Source organism: Erigeron canadensis, chromosome 1 (genome assembly GCF_010389155.1).
Source record: "Erigeron canadensis isolate Cc75 chromosome 1, C_canadensis_v1, whole genome shotgun sequence".
In the NCBI taxonomy this organism is placed as follows: Eukaryota; Viridiplantae; Streptophyta; class Magnoliopsida; order Asterales; family Asteraceae; genus Erigeron; species Erigeron canadensis.
Window position 1 is genome coordinate 1,605,336 of NC_057761.1, and position 16,833 is coordinate 1,622,168.

Genomic DNA, 16,833 nt, shown 5'->3' on the forward strand with positions numbered 1-16,833 from the left:
CTTGGTGACCCAAATATTTGATATTGTGTGAAGATGATGATGAAGATGATGATTACAATATAAATCTAGCTTGAAACGCAATAATGATGCAAGATTTCTTGAGAGAGAGTAAGGTATATATGTGTGTGTGTGTGTGTTTTATTCTTGCAAAGGAAAGAAAGAAAGATAAAGAGATAGAGAGGGATGAGAATGAATGAATGGATGAAAAGGAATAAGGGTGGGGATAGGGGTGGGGTTGGGTCATGGGTTGACCCGCTTCACACATTACTAGCTCAAATAAATTGTTGCCCTTTTGTTCGTCGAAAATCATACCGTCCAACGAGTAGTCAAGTGACCCATTAAGCATCTTGCCCATTATTTAATCTCAAAGGAGCTAAATCCATCATTAATTGAATTTAATAAGCATTTTCATAGAAGTCAAAGGGTCAAAATTCGCGGATGTTACAGCTGGACTTGTAAAGGCTTTTGGAGAGCTGGGGTTTTCATGGACCAGTTTGATTCGATTTTGATTTAATCTCAAACTAATTTTAACATATATCAAACCGAACCAAATCAAGTATATCGTCAATCGAATCAGGCCAAACCATGTAAGTTCTGATTTGGACGGTTTGATGGTTTTTCAATTTTTTTTCTTTCTTTTATTTTTATATAGTTCTGTATATAATTGTCAAGATTTATATTAAGATCCATAACAAACACTTAAAATTAGAAGTGTAAATATTAAAAGAATTTCTCGCGGATCAAACTATTTGTTTTAATGTGTTTGAACTTTAAGTGAAAACTCTATCCATATGTTAATAACAGTTATAACACTCACATTATTGAAAAAGCTTTTGTTTATATTAGAAATGTATAGTTAATTATAAATTTGAAATATACGTTTGTTCTTTACAATGAAATTCTAAGGAATTTGGAGCATAAAAGTGTTTATTTTCGTATAATGTTTAAGCTTTATGACTTTAGATAAAGTAATTATAAATTTGAAATATACGTTTGTTCTTTACAATGAAATTCTAAGGAATTTGGAGCATAAAAGTGTTTATTTTCGTATAATGTTTAAGCTTTATGACTTTAGATAAAGTAATTTTCTTTTTGAGTTGTGAAAGTATGAAGTACGGTCCGGTCCGGTTTTTCTTTGCTCAAACTGTAACCGGACCAAATAACCCGGTTTTTTAAAACTTAAACTATCGGATCAGACTTTAACAATTCAATCCGAATCCAAATACTGCGGTTTTGTTCGTATTAACCAGTTTGACAGTTGGATAAACACCCTTAATTATAGCAACTCTTTTAACATTTTTCTATCATAATTATGGTGGTTCTGTCATGAATATTTCGTTTTAGAATTGAAGTCAGAGTATTCCGACAAATAGTGTCAACTTGAGATCACTTTACATGATTTTTGTATAGAAATCTTTGCAAGTCGAAATAACGATAGTTTATTTAAGTTGTGGACAAACGTCTCATTTGCTCGTAATGACTAGTTCTTACTGGAAATCTGATTCCGAATGATGATGAAGGTACCTTTGAAGCCAACTATCTATGTCTATAACTATACTTCATATTATAAAGCAAATAACTTTGTTGTTCAAATTTAAGTTTCAACAATTCATCAAAACCATCTTACATCAATAACCTAAAATACTTATTGCCGCTGCCGCCACCACCACCAATTGCCACCGTCACTACCACTGCACCAATCGCCGCTGCACCCACCGCTACCGCTACCACCACACGTGATCACCACCCGTTGTCGTTACCACTGCCGGTACCCTTCTATTCTTACTTATAAACAGGAAAAGCCTTTAAAGTTAACATGGCGGATAGGTGACCTTGAGGACTAACTTTGTGTATCTATAAATAAGAGACAGAGTGTAGGTATTTTGTTCTGGAGGTTGAGAAAATGGACTAATGAGATCTAGTTGTGTCTATTAGCTATAGATTTGTTGATTTCTTGTGGCGGTGATGGATACCAAAACGAACCAGACCCAAAAAATCTGAAATATAGAGGGACCCATTGACCAGACGATATGTGCTTGTATAGAGCAGGTCCAACAATTTGTCAGGTTTTACCTATGCGTTATTAGTACTCAAAAAATCATGTTCCCTACCCTTTTCAACATAGTGAAAGCTTGCAGTCTTGCGCATTGCATTTGATGTGAACAAATTCAAAGAAATCCAAACTTGTTTTACTAAGCTTAGTTTTCCAGAGATATGTTGAAATGCCAAACTGTGAAAAAAAAGGGCCTATTTGAGAAAGCTGAGGTTTTCTTGAAAGTTTATTGTACTTGTCCATATCTAGCTTAAATGAATTATTCAAATGTAGCACGTTGGTTTGGAACAGCGAGTACCCAGTATCAATATGAGGAGACATCTTTGTAACCGGACTATATATCATATGAACAACATGCATAAATCAAAGTTTATGATGCAATACAAACAAATTAAACTTCCATATTTTTAGACTCAGCCAACCTCGGTACTACGCTTACTTTTGAGATTACAACCGTATTATTGGACTGCTTACACACGATAACATCAGAATGCTTACCACGGGAGTGGCTGAGAAGATCTAAGTTTCTAATCGACTGATGGTTTGTTGATTTTATTACAAACTAGAATTACCTTGGGTCGACATAGCTGAGAGAAACTGTGGCAACTGAAGAACCCCGTAATGTTTGCGTGATGTTGAGTTCCATCATCTCCTTGTCCAAAAATGGGGGATTAGAGGGGACGGGTAGTGGTTCATCGTCCTTTGCCAACATTCTCAGTGCCGCTGACATGGATGGTCTTAAAGACGGGTCTTCTTGAATGCAAAGAAGTCCTACATGTATCACTCTTATGACATCTTTCTGGAAAATGATATTAGGATATACATTCATCATCAGATTCGGGTCAAACATTTCCTTCAGTGTTCCATGCATAAAATGCCTCCATGTCTGCTTGTACATAAGTAATAACATTGTTCAGATATATTTGTGAAAGTATGTGATAGGAGTTAAGTGTGTGAGCTGAAGTCTTCGCACTTACAATAGACACTAAATATTCAGCATATTCCACGATTTTGCTTCTGTTGCTTTCCATTCCGCTGACCAACTCCAGTAGCAACACACCAAAGGCATAGACATCAGCCTTTTCGGTTAACTGGCCACAAGCCAGGTACTCTGGAGCAATGTACCCTCTGGTGAGATTGAAATTAAGAAGGGAAAAGGTTAAAGTACTATATTAGTGCGAAATTCAAATATTAAGGAAAATTTTAGCATAATATTAATATGTCTTTTGCTTCTTTCTTCCTAGTCCCTTTAACATGTTTGTGAAGAAATTGGTGGTCTCTTTAGTAAATACCAACATCTTTTAAGTGCTCTTTTTAGTTCTTTCTGGTCTCGTAAAGGTCAACAATATGAGGTACTTACAGTGTACCCACAATGGCAGTGCTCATATGACTCTTATCACCTTGAAAAGACCTGGCTAAACCAAAATCAGCTATTTTGGGACGAAGCTTGAAGTCTAACAAGATATTAGAAGCTTTAATGTCTCTATGTATAATGCGTCTCTTGGTATTTTCATGAAGGTAAACCAAGCCTTCTGCTATCCCAATAATAATCTCAAATCTCTTCTCCCATCGTAACTCCCTGCCTTTTGTTTCATCTGTATAAGTTCACAAATTCAAGCTTGCATCTTAATTAATCAACTTCACGATCTTAGAAATTCAGAATCATTAGACTTTAAAAATTACCAAAAATGTAGCGGTCGAGGCTCATGTTGGGTAAATACTCATATATGAGAATGCTTTCAGGTCCTGAACAGCTGCATCCCAATAGCTTAACCAGATTTTTGTGTTGAACACTGTTAATGATGTTAACTTCGTTGTAGAAATCTGCTGCTCTAAATTTGTTGTTTAAGAAGAGCCGCTTGACAGCTATTTCTCGTCCATCTGAGAGAACACCCTGAGAAATTTAACCATTCATCTAAGTTTTATAAAGGGGTCTACAAGATTACAGCAAACTAGAACCTCTATTGCGATTAAAAATTTATCCGAAGAGACATGATATACACTGATAGATGGCCTTAGATGTCGCAAATTAAACTCATGTAGTTAACTTGGGTTATGCATTATCTTTATCGGGCCAAATGGGTAAGTTAAAAGAACTGCTTAAGAAAAGATAGAGGAAATGTGCCGAAGTGCTTGAAAGTCACCCCAAGTGTAAATTTCAATGCGTAAAAACATCTCATAACATTTTATAATGATATATTAGATTATTACTATATTATGTAATTAAAGACTTACATACAAAATTTCAGGTCAAACAAACCTCCCCAGCCCGTGCCTAAATTACATGTCATGACCTGTTATTTGAACTCACTGATCATTCAATTTAAGGTGATTTTACTATACGATACTACCTTGTAGACAGTACCAAATCCACCTTGTCCGAGCTTATTGGAGTCATCCCAATTTCCGGTGGCTTTCTCAATTATAGAGTATTTGAAGTTCAAGTTACTGTTTGTAAGAATTTTTACCAGTTTTTTCGCATTTTTTGCTTCATAAGAACCTAAAACATTAAGCAACTGTTAGTGTTGATAACCTATACAAATTGTCTGTTGTTACTAATATATTTTGATGTCCATAAACATGAAACAAATGGTTATACCATTTCTCCTCTGCTGTACATATTTCTGTTTTCTTATATTTAAGAAGCTCATTAAAGCAACTGTGAAAACCACCACACAACTAACAACGGAAACTACAATAAGTATTCTCTTCCCTGCAAAACCCATTAATGAAACGTGATCAGATAAAGCTTCTATCTTGATGAATTGTATAACTTTAACCTCTCATTGATGATTTATTGGAAAAGTGTTTCATGTAAGACCCATGTTTCAATTGGTATGTTTGTAAGTGTTATAATCTTTACCTTTATTGCTAGAGCTTGTTGAGCTTTGTATAGGATTGAGAAAATTGGTATCAGAATACCTCATAAAGCATCCAGTGTTCAATGCTCTCCCCTCGGACCACGGCAAACATTTTGTTATTGATGCAGATGCATTCATCAAACACGCCCTACAAGAGCTCGGGCTTAAAGTTTTCCAACATTCTGCCAGCACATAAACTGAATCATTAGAACCAGCCGTTATCACCTCTTCCATAGAGAAGTAGCTACGATGTCTTAATGCCTTCGTTACAGCATTCATGACTGCCCGTCTTGTTGAATTTTGAAACATGGTACTTTTCCGTGTTGTATTCCCACAAATAATTGTGTCACTAGGCCCCGTATACTCCTTAAAAAAGTTATAGTTTTGAACTCGCATAAAGCAGCCATCACAGTAAAGTCGACCCCCAGGTTTTGGATAGCAACTAGGAAGCACAGTACGAATTTGGGCAGTGCAAAATTGGCAATCTTGTACAGAGAGGTCACCATAGCATTGGGAAAGACCATAAACTTGGTCCGGGCTGGTTCCCTCTGATACTGTTGCATTATGTGAAGTTTGCATTTGGTTGCTAAGTCTTCCTAATACCCTGACACCGTTTTCGAGGTATTTTATTCGATCGTTTTTCCCGTCAACACAAACCATCTTGATGATTTGGATTCTGGCATCCCCCGCTGATCTAGATGCTAGTAATTGAATTATGATCAACGCAATGAAAATAACAAATGTATGTATAGGTTTACCCATCTTTGTTTTATGGTTGATGATCATCAGTCAGTTAATACAAAACGTACACTGACAGTTTAACTAAACACTCGATAAGTATCTGAGATATCGAAATAGCTTGAATGATGTTAAAAAAGAATAAAACAAGACTAAATATAAAATATACATATCTTTTGGCTATATTTATATATAATAATTGAAATTTGATGATATTTAACTGAAAAAAACAACATAATTGTATGCATAGACTTGGTCAAAGGATATAGAAGCAAGTTGAAAAGAAAATTGTCAAAAGCCTAAACTGTTGAACCAACGATGACCATAAAGCCATTTCACATTTTTTTTTCAACATTGGATGATAGTTTTTGTTTCAAGTTTTATTTATGTGGGAGTGTCAAAGAGAGCTCTGTATGGTCAAAATAAAAATGAATGTTTTTGTTGTTGGTTGGGGACCCACTTGGCCACTTCATTTCGCTGTCTTCGTCTCTTTGGATATCAAAACCAACGACGGCGTCCCTATGGCATCTTATAAATCAACACTTGTACAAAGATTTAATTACTAGACGTGTCATTTTATAAAATTTTGTATTTCATACTCTATTGCTACCTTTTATCCAACACAATTATTTTAATATAGAAATTAGTTTATAAAGTTTCTGATTTTGTGGATTACTAATACTTTATTTAACAATGATGATTATTTTATTTTAATTTGAAAAACCAAGTTTATGAATAAATTTAAATTTAATTTATATTAAGATAGTATATGTCACAATCTAAAATCTAAGGCTCATGACTACTATGCAAAACTTTAAAAATATCCTCATAACAAAAATCCATTTGAGTGAGGAAGTCTTACAAATGCTTAAAATGTCATAAACTAAACAAAACATAGTTTAAAATAAATCAACCAAAATTAAATTAAACAAAAATATATATCTAAAATAAATCAACCAAAATTAAAACTATTTGAAGTTTAACAGGGATTTGTAGAAGCATCTACACAGGAATTGCAATAACCCATTTTCTCTGTCATCGCAATATCGCATGGCCATTTCAAATCCCCCATTTCTAATCCTAATTTCACCCAAAATTCATAGAAATTTAGCTTGTTAAAGCGCTAATTGAAACTCTGATCCGATAATTGTTGTTTCATTGTGATTGCCCCAATTTGTAGCATAATACGCTACCTATGATAGTAAAATTCGTCAAAGAAATGAGAGAAGTAATATAAGGAACAGGAATGGCTGATAAATGTAGAATCTGGTGGTAATGGTAAGGAGTCAAATAATGAGGAACAGACAAGCTGTAATTTTGAAGAGGTTAATTCTAACCTCCTCTGTTTTTTTTCTTTCTTTCTAATTTCCTTAAATATAAAAAAGTGTTATTCTTGACATTCGAGTAATTTAAGCATAGAAATTCATAACTTATCGTTCAAAAGTTAATAAGGAGAACTTTTATGAGATAAAACATTTAAAATAAATTAAATGAAATTTTATAATTTAGAAAAAAAATAATGTATGGTTCAAAATGATTCTTATATGTTTTTTTTATAAAAAATTTAAAAAAGTCTAATGTCTTAACCCTATCTAAATACTTAACAATATTTGAAATATTGAATGGTAGTAAAGTTTTAGCAGTTATGTTACATCACATAGTACGTTGACATAAAATACTAGGATTGTCGTCTTAAAATGGTATATATATTAAATACATGTGTTGGTATATATCAGTCCATATTCAATAGTTGTGGGTACATTAATCTATTACAAAAATCCCCTCTGTTTTTCATGGTAAAAAACCCCAACTGCATGCAGTGGCGAAGCCAGGTTTTTAAGCTAGGAATGGCCAAAATTTTTTTTTTGCTTTACCTATTAGGCATAGTCGGCTTTAGTTTACCATATATGTGGGTTAGGCGGTATCCTACGACCTCCATATATTTAAGACCTCCGGTTCGTGCTTGCAAATCTACAGTTTTCCGTAGTGGCTCAAGGGTAAAGCAAGTGAAGCAAAGACTTTAGGCCGCAAAATTTTAAAGGCCTCATAATTTAATAATTATACATAGAATATAGTACAAAAGAGAATTAAAATAACTTAGGAAAATAAGAAATATGTATAAAATGATGTGCTAAATGATATGTGACCATATACACTTACATGTATATAGGTGTGAATAAATCAAGTGTTCTAAATATGAACAATTTTATTAATACGAAAAGCCGTGTAATAAAATTCGCTTTAGGCCTCTTATTTAGTTGAGCCGCCTTTGACAGTTTTTAACTCATGTTTACGTTATTTTAACTATGACTTACTATTCACGAAAGTTTAAGGCTCGGGTAAAGCCTTTTAACAATAGGTTTTGTAACATATTATAATGTTTCAATTTTGAATAGATGAGGAGGGTTGTTTAAAAACTATAAAACAAAGCTTTCAAAGTTGGTTCCGCTTAATGTCATTAAAAACTTAAATTGGCCATGCTACTACTGCTATTTGTATTTTGTAAAATGGCTTTGTAATAATTGAAATTATAGAAGGATGAAGATCTCCTCAAATTACTTTCAACTTGAAGGGTCAAATTAAGAGTTTCTTAGCCATTAGATAAAATTCAAGAGTTAAGATGTAAAGATGAGTTTTTAATCTTGGCCCTTGATTTTCATTCAATGGTCAAGATCCTTTCAACTTAACTCAAGTTGGAGTTTCAACTCGAAGGAATCCTCGTACTATATACTTTCTATACTTGAAGATACAAAATTATACCATTTGAAAAATGAAAACAAAATGAAACATAAAAAATTGCAATATAGTTTCTAAGAATTATTTTATTATATAAAAAAAAACAATTAGTGTAGTAATAAACATACACGTGTATCGTTGAGCCAATCACACAAATGTTTCAATTCTTCAAAAGTTCAAAGTGTTTATAATAAAATACTCAATTGGGATGGGCCAAATGCTACAAAATTTCACATTCTTTGTGAATGTACATGGATATATTACTTACCAATGGAGTTTCTAGGGTAGGCCGTGGCCCTTCCTAAGTCTCAAGTGGCTTCGCCACTTGATGCAGTCCGCTGCATCCAACCTTTCCCCAATAATCAAAGTATATGTTCACGAGTACAATAAATTAGCTTGTTTAAAAAAAAAACAAAATATGTGTTGATATGACCAGAACCAAAATTAAAAACCGCCCTAATTCTAATTTTAATATAAACTCGATGATCAGTCAAATCAAAAAACACCGACCTTAACTAAACACTAGATATCAATATATTTTTGATCATACTAAAGAAAGAAAACAAAATTAGTATTTATTATAGAACTACTTTTCCTTGGCTTAGGGTGGACAGGATTAGAATTTTTGTTTGTTTACTTGGAGTAGTTCGGTTAATTTAGATTAAGATATATAGCAGGTTTTTATTGTGGCAAAGGAATAGAGTTTACAATGGGTTAGAAATTTCTAAGTCTTTTAAGACTTTGGAGTAGATGATTTTGCACGACATATCCCACCAAATTTGGACTTTTCATTTGGCTATATATGAACGTTGAATAATTTGCCATCATTCATTCACAAGTTTTATTAACATTTATTGCGAGTCGACAAGCAACATTTTTCAAGAATACACAGATTTTTTTTTGAGGCTCATTGCTATCTAGGGATGTTAAAAAACCCGTACTCGATGGGGATATCTAAAACCCGACATTTTTGGACCGGGTATGCGGGTCTAGGATCGGATATGGGGATGATTTTTTTGCGGGTTCGGTTTGGGTACGGTTTTTGATGAAAAGCGACATACCTGATCCGTATACCCGAAACTCGTCCCAAACCCGTATACCCGGCCCGTATATAATACGAGTAATACTACAACAACAACAACAACAACGATAGAAGACTCCAATAGTATAGTTCTCACTTCCGAGCTCTAACTCCTTACTTTCTTTCCCGCCGTAGAACTCCAATTGAAAGGGGAATCTCCCCTAGTAATTTCATTATCAAAAATTTCGCTATAGAATTTCAAATCATATATATTACGAGTAATATTGTAATCCTAGTACCAAATTTGAGTATATGTAAAATTATTATAATATAATAATAACACCCCATTTACCTGTAGGGAAACCCGTTACCTGACGATTAGTATATAAATGGGTACCCGTTGGGTCCCGGTCCGGGTTTGGGACGAGGATTGTTAATCGGGTCCGGGTCTGGGATTAGCAAAACCCGGCCCATACCCGACCCGTTGTCATTCCTATTGCCATCACAGGGAAAACCATTGGTTTGCCCAACATGAAACCCCAATTTGCTAGGTGGGTTCATCTGTGGTTGGTTTCCTCCCACGGGGAGTGAGTACTCATCAGTGATTTCAGTTTACGGTTCAAATAAGGAAAATAATACGAGTAATAATTTTTGCATTAAATTGGCTAAAAGAAAATACTGAAATGCTATTTCTACATATTTATACAAGGCGATATCTTGATATCACATGTCATGATCATAAAATGTCATGTTTTAGATGAAAACATAACTCAAATGAAGCCTATAATAAATGGTCACATGGTCGATTCGACCTGATATGCATAAACACACGGGTTCAATTAAACGAATTGATTTATAAGCTCTTATAAATCATTTATCCATTTTAGCCACATATATCCATGCATGATCTACTATATATCCATTTTAGCCACATATAGTGTTATATAGTTGATAAAAAGTAAGTAAAAGTAAGTAAGTACTTACTTTTTATCTACTATATAACACTATATTCAAACAAACACTTGCTCAATCTCAGTATTGCATGACATATAAAATGTTCATGTTTCAGACAATAAAAACACTCAAATCAACCTTAACATAGGATTTTATCCTTTATCTCAATTCCCTGTCCTTGCTTGCATATGATTTCTTGCCATCTTCGGATCTCCGTGGTGGCCTAGTGGCATCCTAAAGGCCTCAGAATTATGAGACATGGGTTCAAATCTCACTAGATATACAAGGATTCCTCTCCATTTCCGCGTATATTAAGTTGAGAAGGCCTTTTATCACTAAAGGAACCAGTAGACTCGGATCATTGACTACTTCAACTAAACAATACTTTCTTTAGCCTTATTCTGTAGGGAACCTTTAATAGGGAAACTTTTTTTCACAATTTGTACCAATTTGTTACGAGTCCTCAAATTCATTTTTCTTGCCCCTTTTTACATATTGAAGCTTGTATACACATATCATATGAACAACGTGCATATATTAATTATTAAGTATGTTATACAATACAAACAAATCAAACTTCCGTACTTTTAGACTCAACCGACCTTAGCTTCGAGATTACAACCATGTTAATTGGCTGCTTTTGACACTATAGCTTCCAAGATGCTTAAGGGAATGGTTGACAAAATCTAAGTTTCTAATCGGCTGATGTGTTTTAAATTTTTTATCACTAACTAGGATTACCTTGGGTGGAAATAGCTGACAGAAACTGTTGCAACTGAAGAACCCGTTACCGTTGGCATGATGTTGAGTTCCATTGTCTCCTTGTCTACAAAAGGGGGATTAGAGGGGACGGGTAGTGGTTCATCATCCCTTACCAACATTCTGAGAGCCACTGACATGGATGGCCTTAAAGATGGTTCTTCTTGAATGCAAAGAAGTCCTATGTGTGTCACTCTTATGGCATCTTCCTGGAAAATGATGTTAGGATATACATTCATCATCAGATTCGGATCAAACATTTCCTTGAGTGTTCCTTGCTTGAAATGCCTCCATGCCTGCTTGTACATAAGTAATTACAACGTTTAATTAGATGCACAATGTCTAAAATGCCTTTTACTTATTTATAACCCAATTCAGTTAAGCGTGTGAGCTGAAGTCTTCACACTTACAATAGAAACTAAGAATTCAGGATATTCCATGGTTTTGCTTCCATTGCTTTCCATTCCGCTGACCAACTCCAGCAGCAACACACCAAAGCTATAGACATCTGCCTTTTCGGTTAACTGGCCATGAGCTAGGTACTCTGGAGCAATGTACCCACTGGTGAAATTGAAATTAAGAAGGGAAAAAGTTTAATACTACATTAGACCATTAGTGTAAAATTAATATATACAGGAAAAACTTAGCATAATATCAATTTGTCTTCTGTTTTTTTCTCCCAAGTCCCTTTAACATGTTTGTATAGAAATTGGAGGTCTGTCTTATAGTAATTACTAACGCTATGTTGGTTCTTTCCTGGTCTCAAAAAGGTCCAACAACATGAGGTACTTACAGTGTACCCGCAATGGCGGTGCTGATATGACTCTTGTCACCTTGAAAAGACCTGGCTAAACCAAAATCAGCTATTTTGGGACGAAGCCGCAAGTCTAACAAGATATTAGAAGCTTTAATGTCTCTATGTATAATGCGGCTCTTGGTATTTTCATGAAGGTAAACCAAGCCTTCTGCTATCCCAATAATGATCTCAAATCTCTTCTCCCATTTTAATTGTCTGCCTTTTATTTCATCTGTGTAATTTTACAATTTCAGCATTGCATCTTATATAATCAACTTCATGAACTCAGAAATTCAGAATCATGAAAGACTTTTGAAATTACCAAAAATGTACCGGTCGAGGCTCATGTTGGGCAGATATTCATATATGAGAATGCTTTCGGGTCCTGAACAGTTGCATCCCAACAGCCTGACCAGATTTTTGTGTTGTAGACTGTTAATGATGTTAATTTCATTGTAGAAATCTGCTGCTCTGAATTTGTTGTTTAAGAAGAGCCTCTTCACAGCTATTTCTCGTCCATCAAAAAGAACCCCCTGAGAATTTAACCATTCACAAATATATGCATAAAGTGATTTACAAGATCACAACAGTACTACAACCTTTATTGGTACAAACAAATTTATTCGACACGGGATATATGCTGATAGACGGCAACTTCAAGTCATCTATTTAACATGAGTTATGCATTCTCTCTATCGAGCCAATTGTAAACTTCAATTCCTAAAAACATCTTAAATCATTTTCTTATGAAAAATTAGATTATTACTAATAAGATTCAGGTCAAACCAACCTCCCCATCCCCTGCCTAAATTACGTTTCATGACCTATTATTTAACCTGACCTTGTAGACAGTACCAAATCCACCTTGTCCAAGCTTATTGAAGTCATTCCAATTTCCAGTCGCTTTCTCTATTGTAGAGTATTTGAAGTTCAAGTTACTGTCTGTAAGAATCTTTGCCAGTTTTTTGGCATTTTTCGCTTCATAAGAGCCTGAAACATTAAGCAACCATTAGTTTGCGTTGATGACCTATACAAACTGTCCGTTGTTACTAAAAATTTAAGTCCGTGAACATTATCTGCGCTTGGCATTGCAAAACATAGTTCAAATGATTATACCATTTCTCCTTTGCTGTATATATCTGCGTTTTCTGATATATAAGAAGCTCATTAAAGCAACTGTGAAAACCACCACAGAACTGACAGCGGAAACTACAATAGCTATTCTCTTCCCTGCAAAACCCATAAATGAAACATGATTAGAGATATGTAGAAAGCTTCTATCTTGATGAATTGTATGATTTCGAGATCTCAAAGATGATTTATTTTAAAAGATGATTAAAACCCCTGTTTTAGTTGCTATGTTTATCAGTGTCATAATCTTTACCTTTATTGCTAGCGCTTCTTGTGGTTTGTATGGGATTAAGAAAATTGGTATCAGAATACCTCATGAAGCATCCAGTGTTCAATGCTCGCCCCTCAGACCACGGTAAACATGTCGTTATCGATGCATAAGCGTTCACCAAACATGCCCTACAAGAATCAGGGCTCAAAGTATTCCAGCATTGGGCCATGACATAAACTGAATCATTAGAACCAGGTGTTATCACCTCTTCCCTAGAAAAGTAGGCACGGTTTCTCAATGCATCCGTTACAGCTTTCATGACTGCCTGCCTTGTTGAGTCTTGAAACATGGTACTTTTTCTTGTTGTATTCCCACAAACAATTGTGTCATGAGGCCCTGTATACTCCTCAAAAAAACTAAAGTTCTGGACTCGGATAAAGCAGCCATCACAGTAAAGTCGACCCCCAGGTTTTGGCCAGCAAGTCGGAAGTATATTATGCATTTGGGAATAGCAAAGTTGGCAATCTTGTACAGAGAGGTCACCATAGCATTGGGAAAGACCATAAACTTGGTCCGGGCTGGTTCCCTCTGACACTGTTGCGTTATGTGAAGTTTGCATTTGGTTATTAAGTCTTTCAAAAACATTGATACCATTTTTGAGAAATATTGTTTGATTGTTTTCGCCTTCAGCACATAACATCTCAATGGTTTGGATTCTGGCATCCCCTGCTGATCTAGATGCCAGTAATTGAATTATGATAAAAGTAATGAAAATAACAAGTGTATGTATTGGTTTACACATCTTCTTTCTATCTTTTGGTTGATGATCATCAATCCATTTTGATGAAAACACACAAAAAGTTTCTGAGATATCGTAAAAGGTTGAATGTATGTCAACAAGTTTTTTTTAAAAATTTATGCAAGTTGTTGGTTTACTTAATATTAATTTTAAATTAGAGATTACTTTTGGTATTTATACAAACTTTTTTATTACAATATGTAACCATCCCGGGCCCTTTACTTGGACGCTTAAGAGTTCCTATGCCAATCAGCAATGATACAAAATTTATGTCAACAAGTTTATCTAAATTTATGCAAGTTGTTGCGCGTCTTGTTGGTTTGCTTAATACTAATTACCAATTTATTTAGATTAAAGATTGAAAATTTGGTTCTGATTTGTTTATAGTTGAAAATGTCATCGTTATTTGGAGTCAGGCTTTTGGTTATGTAATGGGGGTAAGAAAGTCTTCTAGATTTGATGATATGTGCTTATAAAACTAAAGTATTAAGTAGTCACTTAGCTTGTAACACCACAACAAAATTTAATCGTGTACAGAGGCGGATCCAGGAATTCGTGAGGAAAAAAAAAAAAAAAGACGTCTCGAAATTTAGAGAAATGATCATTACTATTACGACAAGACAGAAGGAACAACATGTAACAACAAAACAAAAACAACACTACATCAACAAAACGACAACTAAAGAGTATAATAAACAACAATCAACCAGCAACGAAACAACAACCGAACACAATTACAACAACTAAATTAAACAACATATAATATATTATATACTAGTATTAAAAGGTGATTTTTTTTCGAGAACCAAGTTATAACACTATGAACAAGTTAAACAAAGTAGAGGAAGATCTTTCATTTTTTCTTTAGATTCCTCATCAATATCACTAAGTAATAATGAAAACTATTTCTTTTTAATAAAAAAAAATATCTTTCCATATATCTGGGGAAAAAAAATTGCAACTAAATAATAATTCTCAAAATGTATATTATAATCACAAGTGATGATCGAACTAAAACACAATTGTAAGTTTGCAACTAAATTTAAATACTTTTGAAAGATTATGTGGTTGTGAGACGAGGAAAGGAAAAAATCAGAATGGCTTTGTTTTTTTAGCATGCCTCGTATCTTTTTCTTTTAAGTTTTAACCATGCATTACACTTAGTAGTTACTACTTATATTTATTAGAATGTTCTTAAAGTTGGGCTGGGCTTGACGGCACACTATAATTTGAGCAGAGGGCATCACGTTAAAACCTTAAGTTTTTTTTAAAAAATTACACTATTTGGATAAAATATTGGGATAAAGGCATGAGAGTGTAACCAACTATTACCAAAAGACTATGTAATGTACTCATCTACTCGACTTGTTATCTAGTGTAACCAACTTTGTTTTTTAGGTTATGCAATGTAAGCAATCGGCTAAGAAACAAGTTACAGGTTACTACTTTCAATTTTATTCCTTTTTTATTAAAAAAATTCTCACCTTTGTTTCCAGATTCCAACCTTTACATGACAGTGGTCACTTGATGATTTGTTATGTCAAGAGTGCGGAATCCTCTTGAGATAACTAGATTGCTATTGTCTTCCGTCGATTAATGAGCAATTAACCAACCTAAAGAGATGCGCAAGGCTTGTGGTTCGTGTAGGAGATCACACGAAGGAACAATTAACCTTAATTCGTAATTTCGTGAATATCTTCTAAGATTTACCAAACGATTAACCTAATTCCGTAGATTAGGTCTTGTATTTATACTAGTTATGTATTGGATCGTGTAGGCTTAGACCTTAATCGAAGATTAGGCCCGAAACAATAAGCCAATCGATTTGCCTTGTGCTGACGTCAGCACCAGGTTGTTCCTTCATACTGATGATGTCAGCACGAGGGACGACCATTTGGCTCTTTGTTTAGCTTTGTTTGACTCATACATAACATCCAATCATCGTTTAAGTGTTCTACGACATTTATAAACCTTGATTCTATGTTCTTGTACCTGCAAAACAATATATAACACACAAACACAATACAAAACACAAACAGATATAATATTGAAGTTCAAACGTAATCATTAAATATCAACACAAGTTCTTATGTAAATGCTTACAAAAATAGTTTCTAAAACATAAACGATAATCAAATCTATGTTGCGATTGTCACAACGAATCTGCATCTACAAAACTTCTATGAACATAAATTAATCTAAAGAAGTAACTTTACAGAAAAGTAAATTATAACAAAAGTTTTTGTAATTCGGACTTGCAAAATGGTGAAGAAGTAGAAATCAGTTTTATGATTGTAGGAACACCATTCAACAATACAACATTTTATTGATAAATAAAATTCAAATTACAACAACATATTACAAGTAAATTAACAATTAACTAAACCTTATAAATTATGTATTTTCTCCTTCTTTTATTATAACAAAAGTTTTTGTAATTCGAATTTGCAGAATGGTGAAGAAGTAAAAATCAGTTTTAAGATTGTAGGAACACCATACATCAATTCCTACAACTTTCTTTGTCCTCCATAAACTATTTTATTCATCTAAGTCTTTCAAAATCTTTGATCTCAAAAACCGTACATCGATAAATTCTAAATATTATATGGGTGTTTTTAAATTTTCATGCTCTTTCATTAGAGATGTCATTCGATGTACTTTCAACGAATTTTTAAATCCGAGGTCGGAGCCCGTACGGTTAAGGCATTTGACTATGACATATAACCTTGTATGACCTATCACACTCTATGACCTATCACCCTCACCGTCTCACC

The 16,833-nt window shown here is 34.0% G+C and overlaps 2 protein-coding genes across 2 annotated transcripts; both read right to left on the reverse strand.

The window, feature by feature from the left end:
- Positions 1 to 2,386: 2,386 nt before the first annotated feature.
- Positions 2,387 to 5,787, reverse strand: LOC122585248 (cysteine-rich receptor-like protein kinase 2). Its single transcript, XM_043757366.1, has 7 exons — positions 4,917 to 5,787; positions 4,653 to 4,766; positions 4,405 to 4,553; positions 3,737 to 3,947; positions 3,414 to 3,648; positions 3,031 to 3,181; positions 2,387 to 2,939 (listed from the first exon to the last, which is right to left on the reverse strand). The coding sequence occupies exons 1-7, from the start codon at positions 5,698 to 5,700 to the stop codon at positions 2,622 to 2,624; spliced, it is 1,962 nt and encodes a 653-aa protein (XP_043613301.1). The 5' UTR covers positions 5,701 to 5,787; the 3' UTR covers positions 2,387 to 2,621.
- A 5,096-nt stretch (positions 5,788 to 10,883) lies between these two features.
- LOC122584835 (cysteine-rich receptor-like protein kinase 2) lies at positions 10,884 to 14,267 on the reverse strand. The gene is made up of 8 exons (XM_043756899.1): positions 14,225 to 14,267; positions 13,303 to 14,124; positions 13,035 to 13,148; positions 12,760 to 12,908; positions 12,241 to 12,451; positions 11,916 to 12,150; positions 11,533 to 11,683; positions 10,884 to 11,418 (listed from the first exon to the last, which is right to left on the reverse strand). Exons 1-8 carry the CDS (start codon positions 14,265 to 14,267, stop codon positions 11,101 to 11,103), a joined length of 2,043 nt encoding a protein of 680 aa, XP_043612834.1. The 3' UTR covers positions 10,884 to 11,100.
- Positions 14,268 to 16,833: the final 2,566 nt, after the last annotated feature.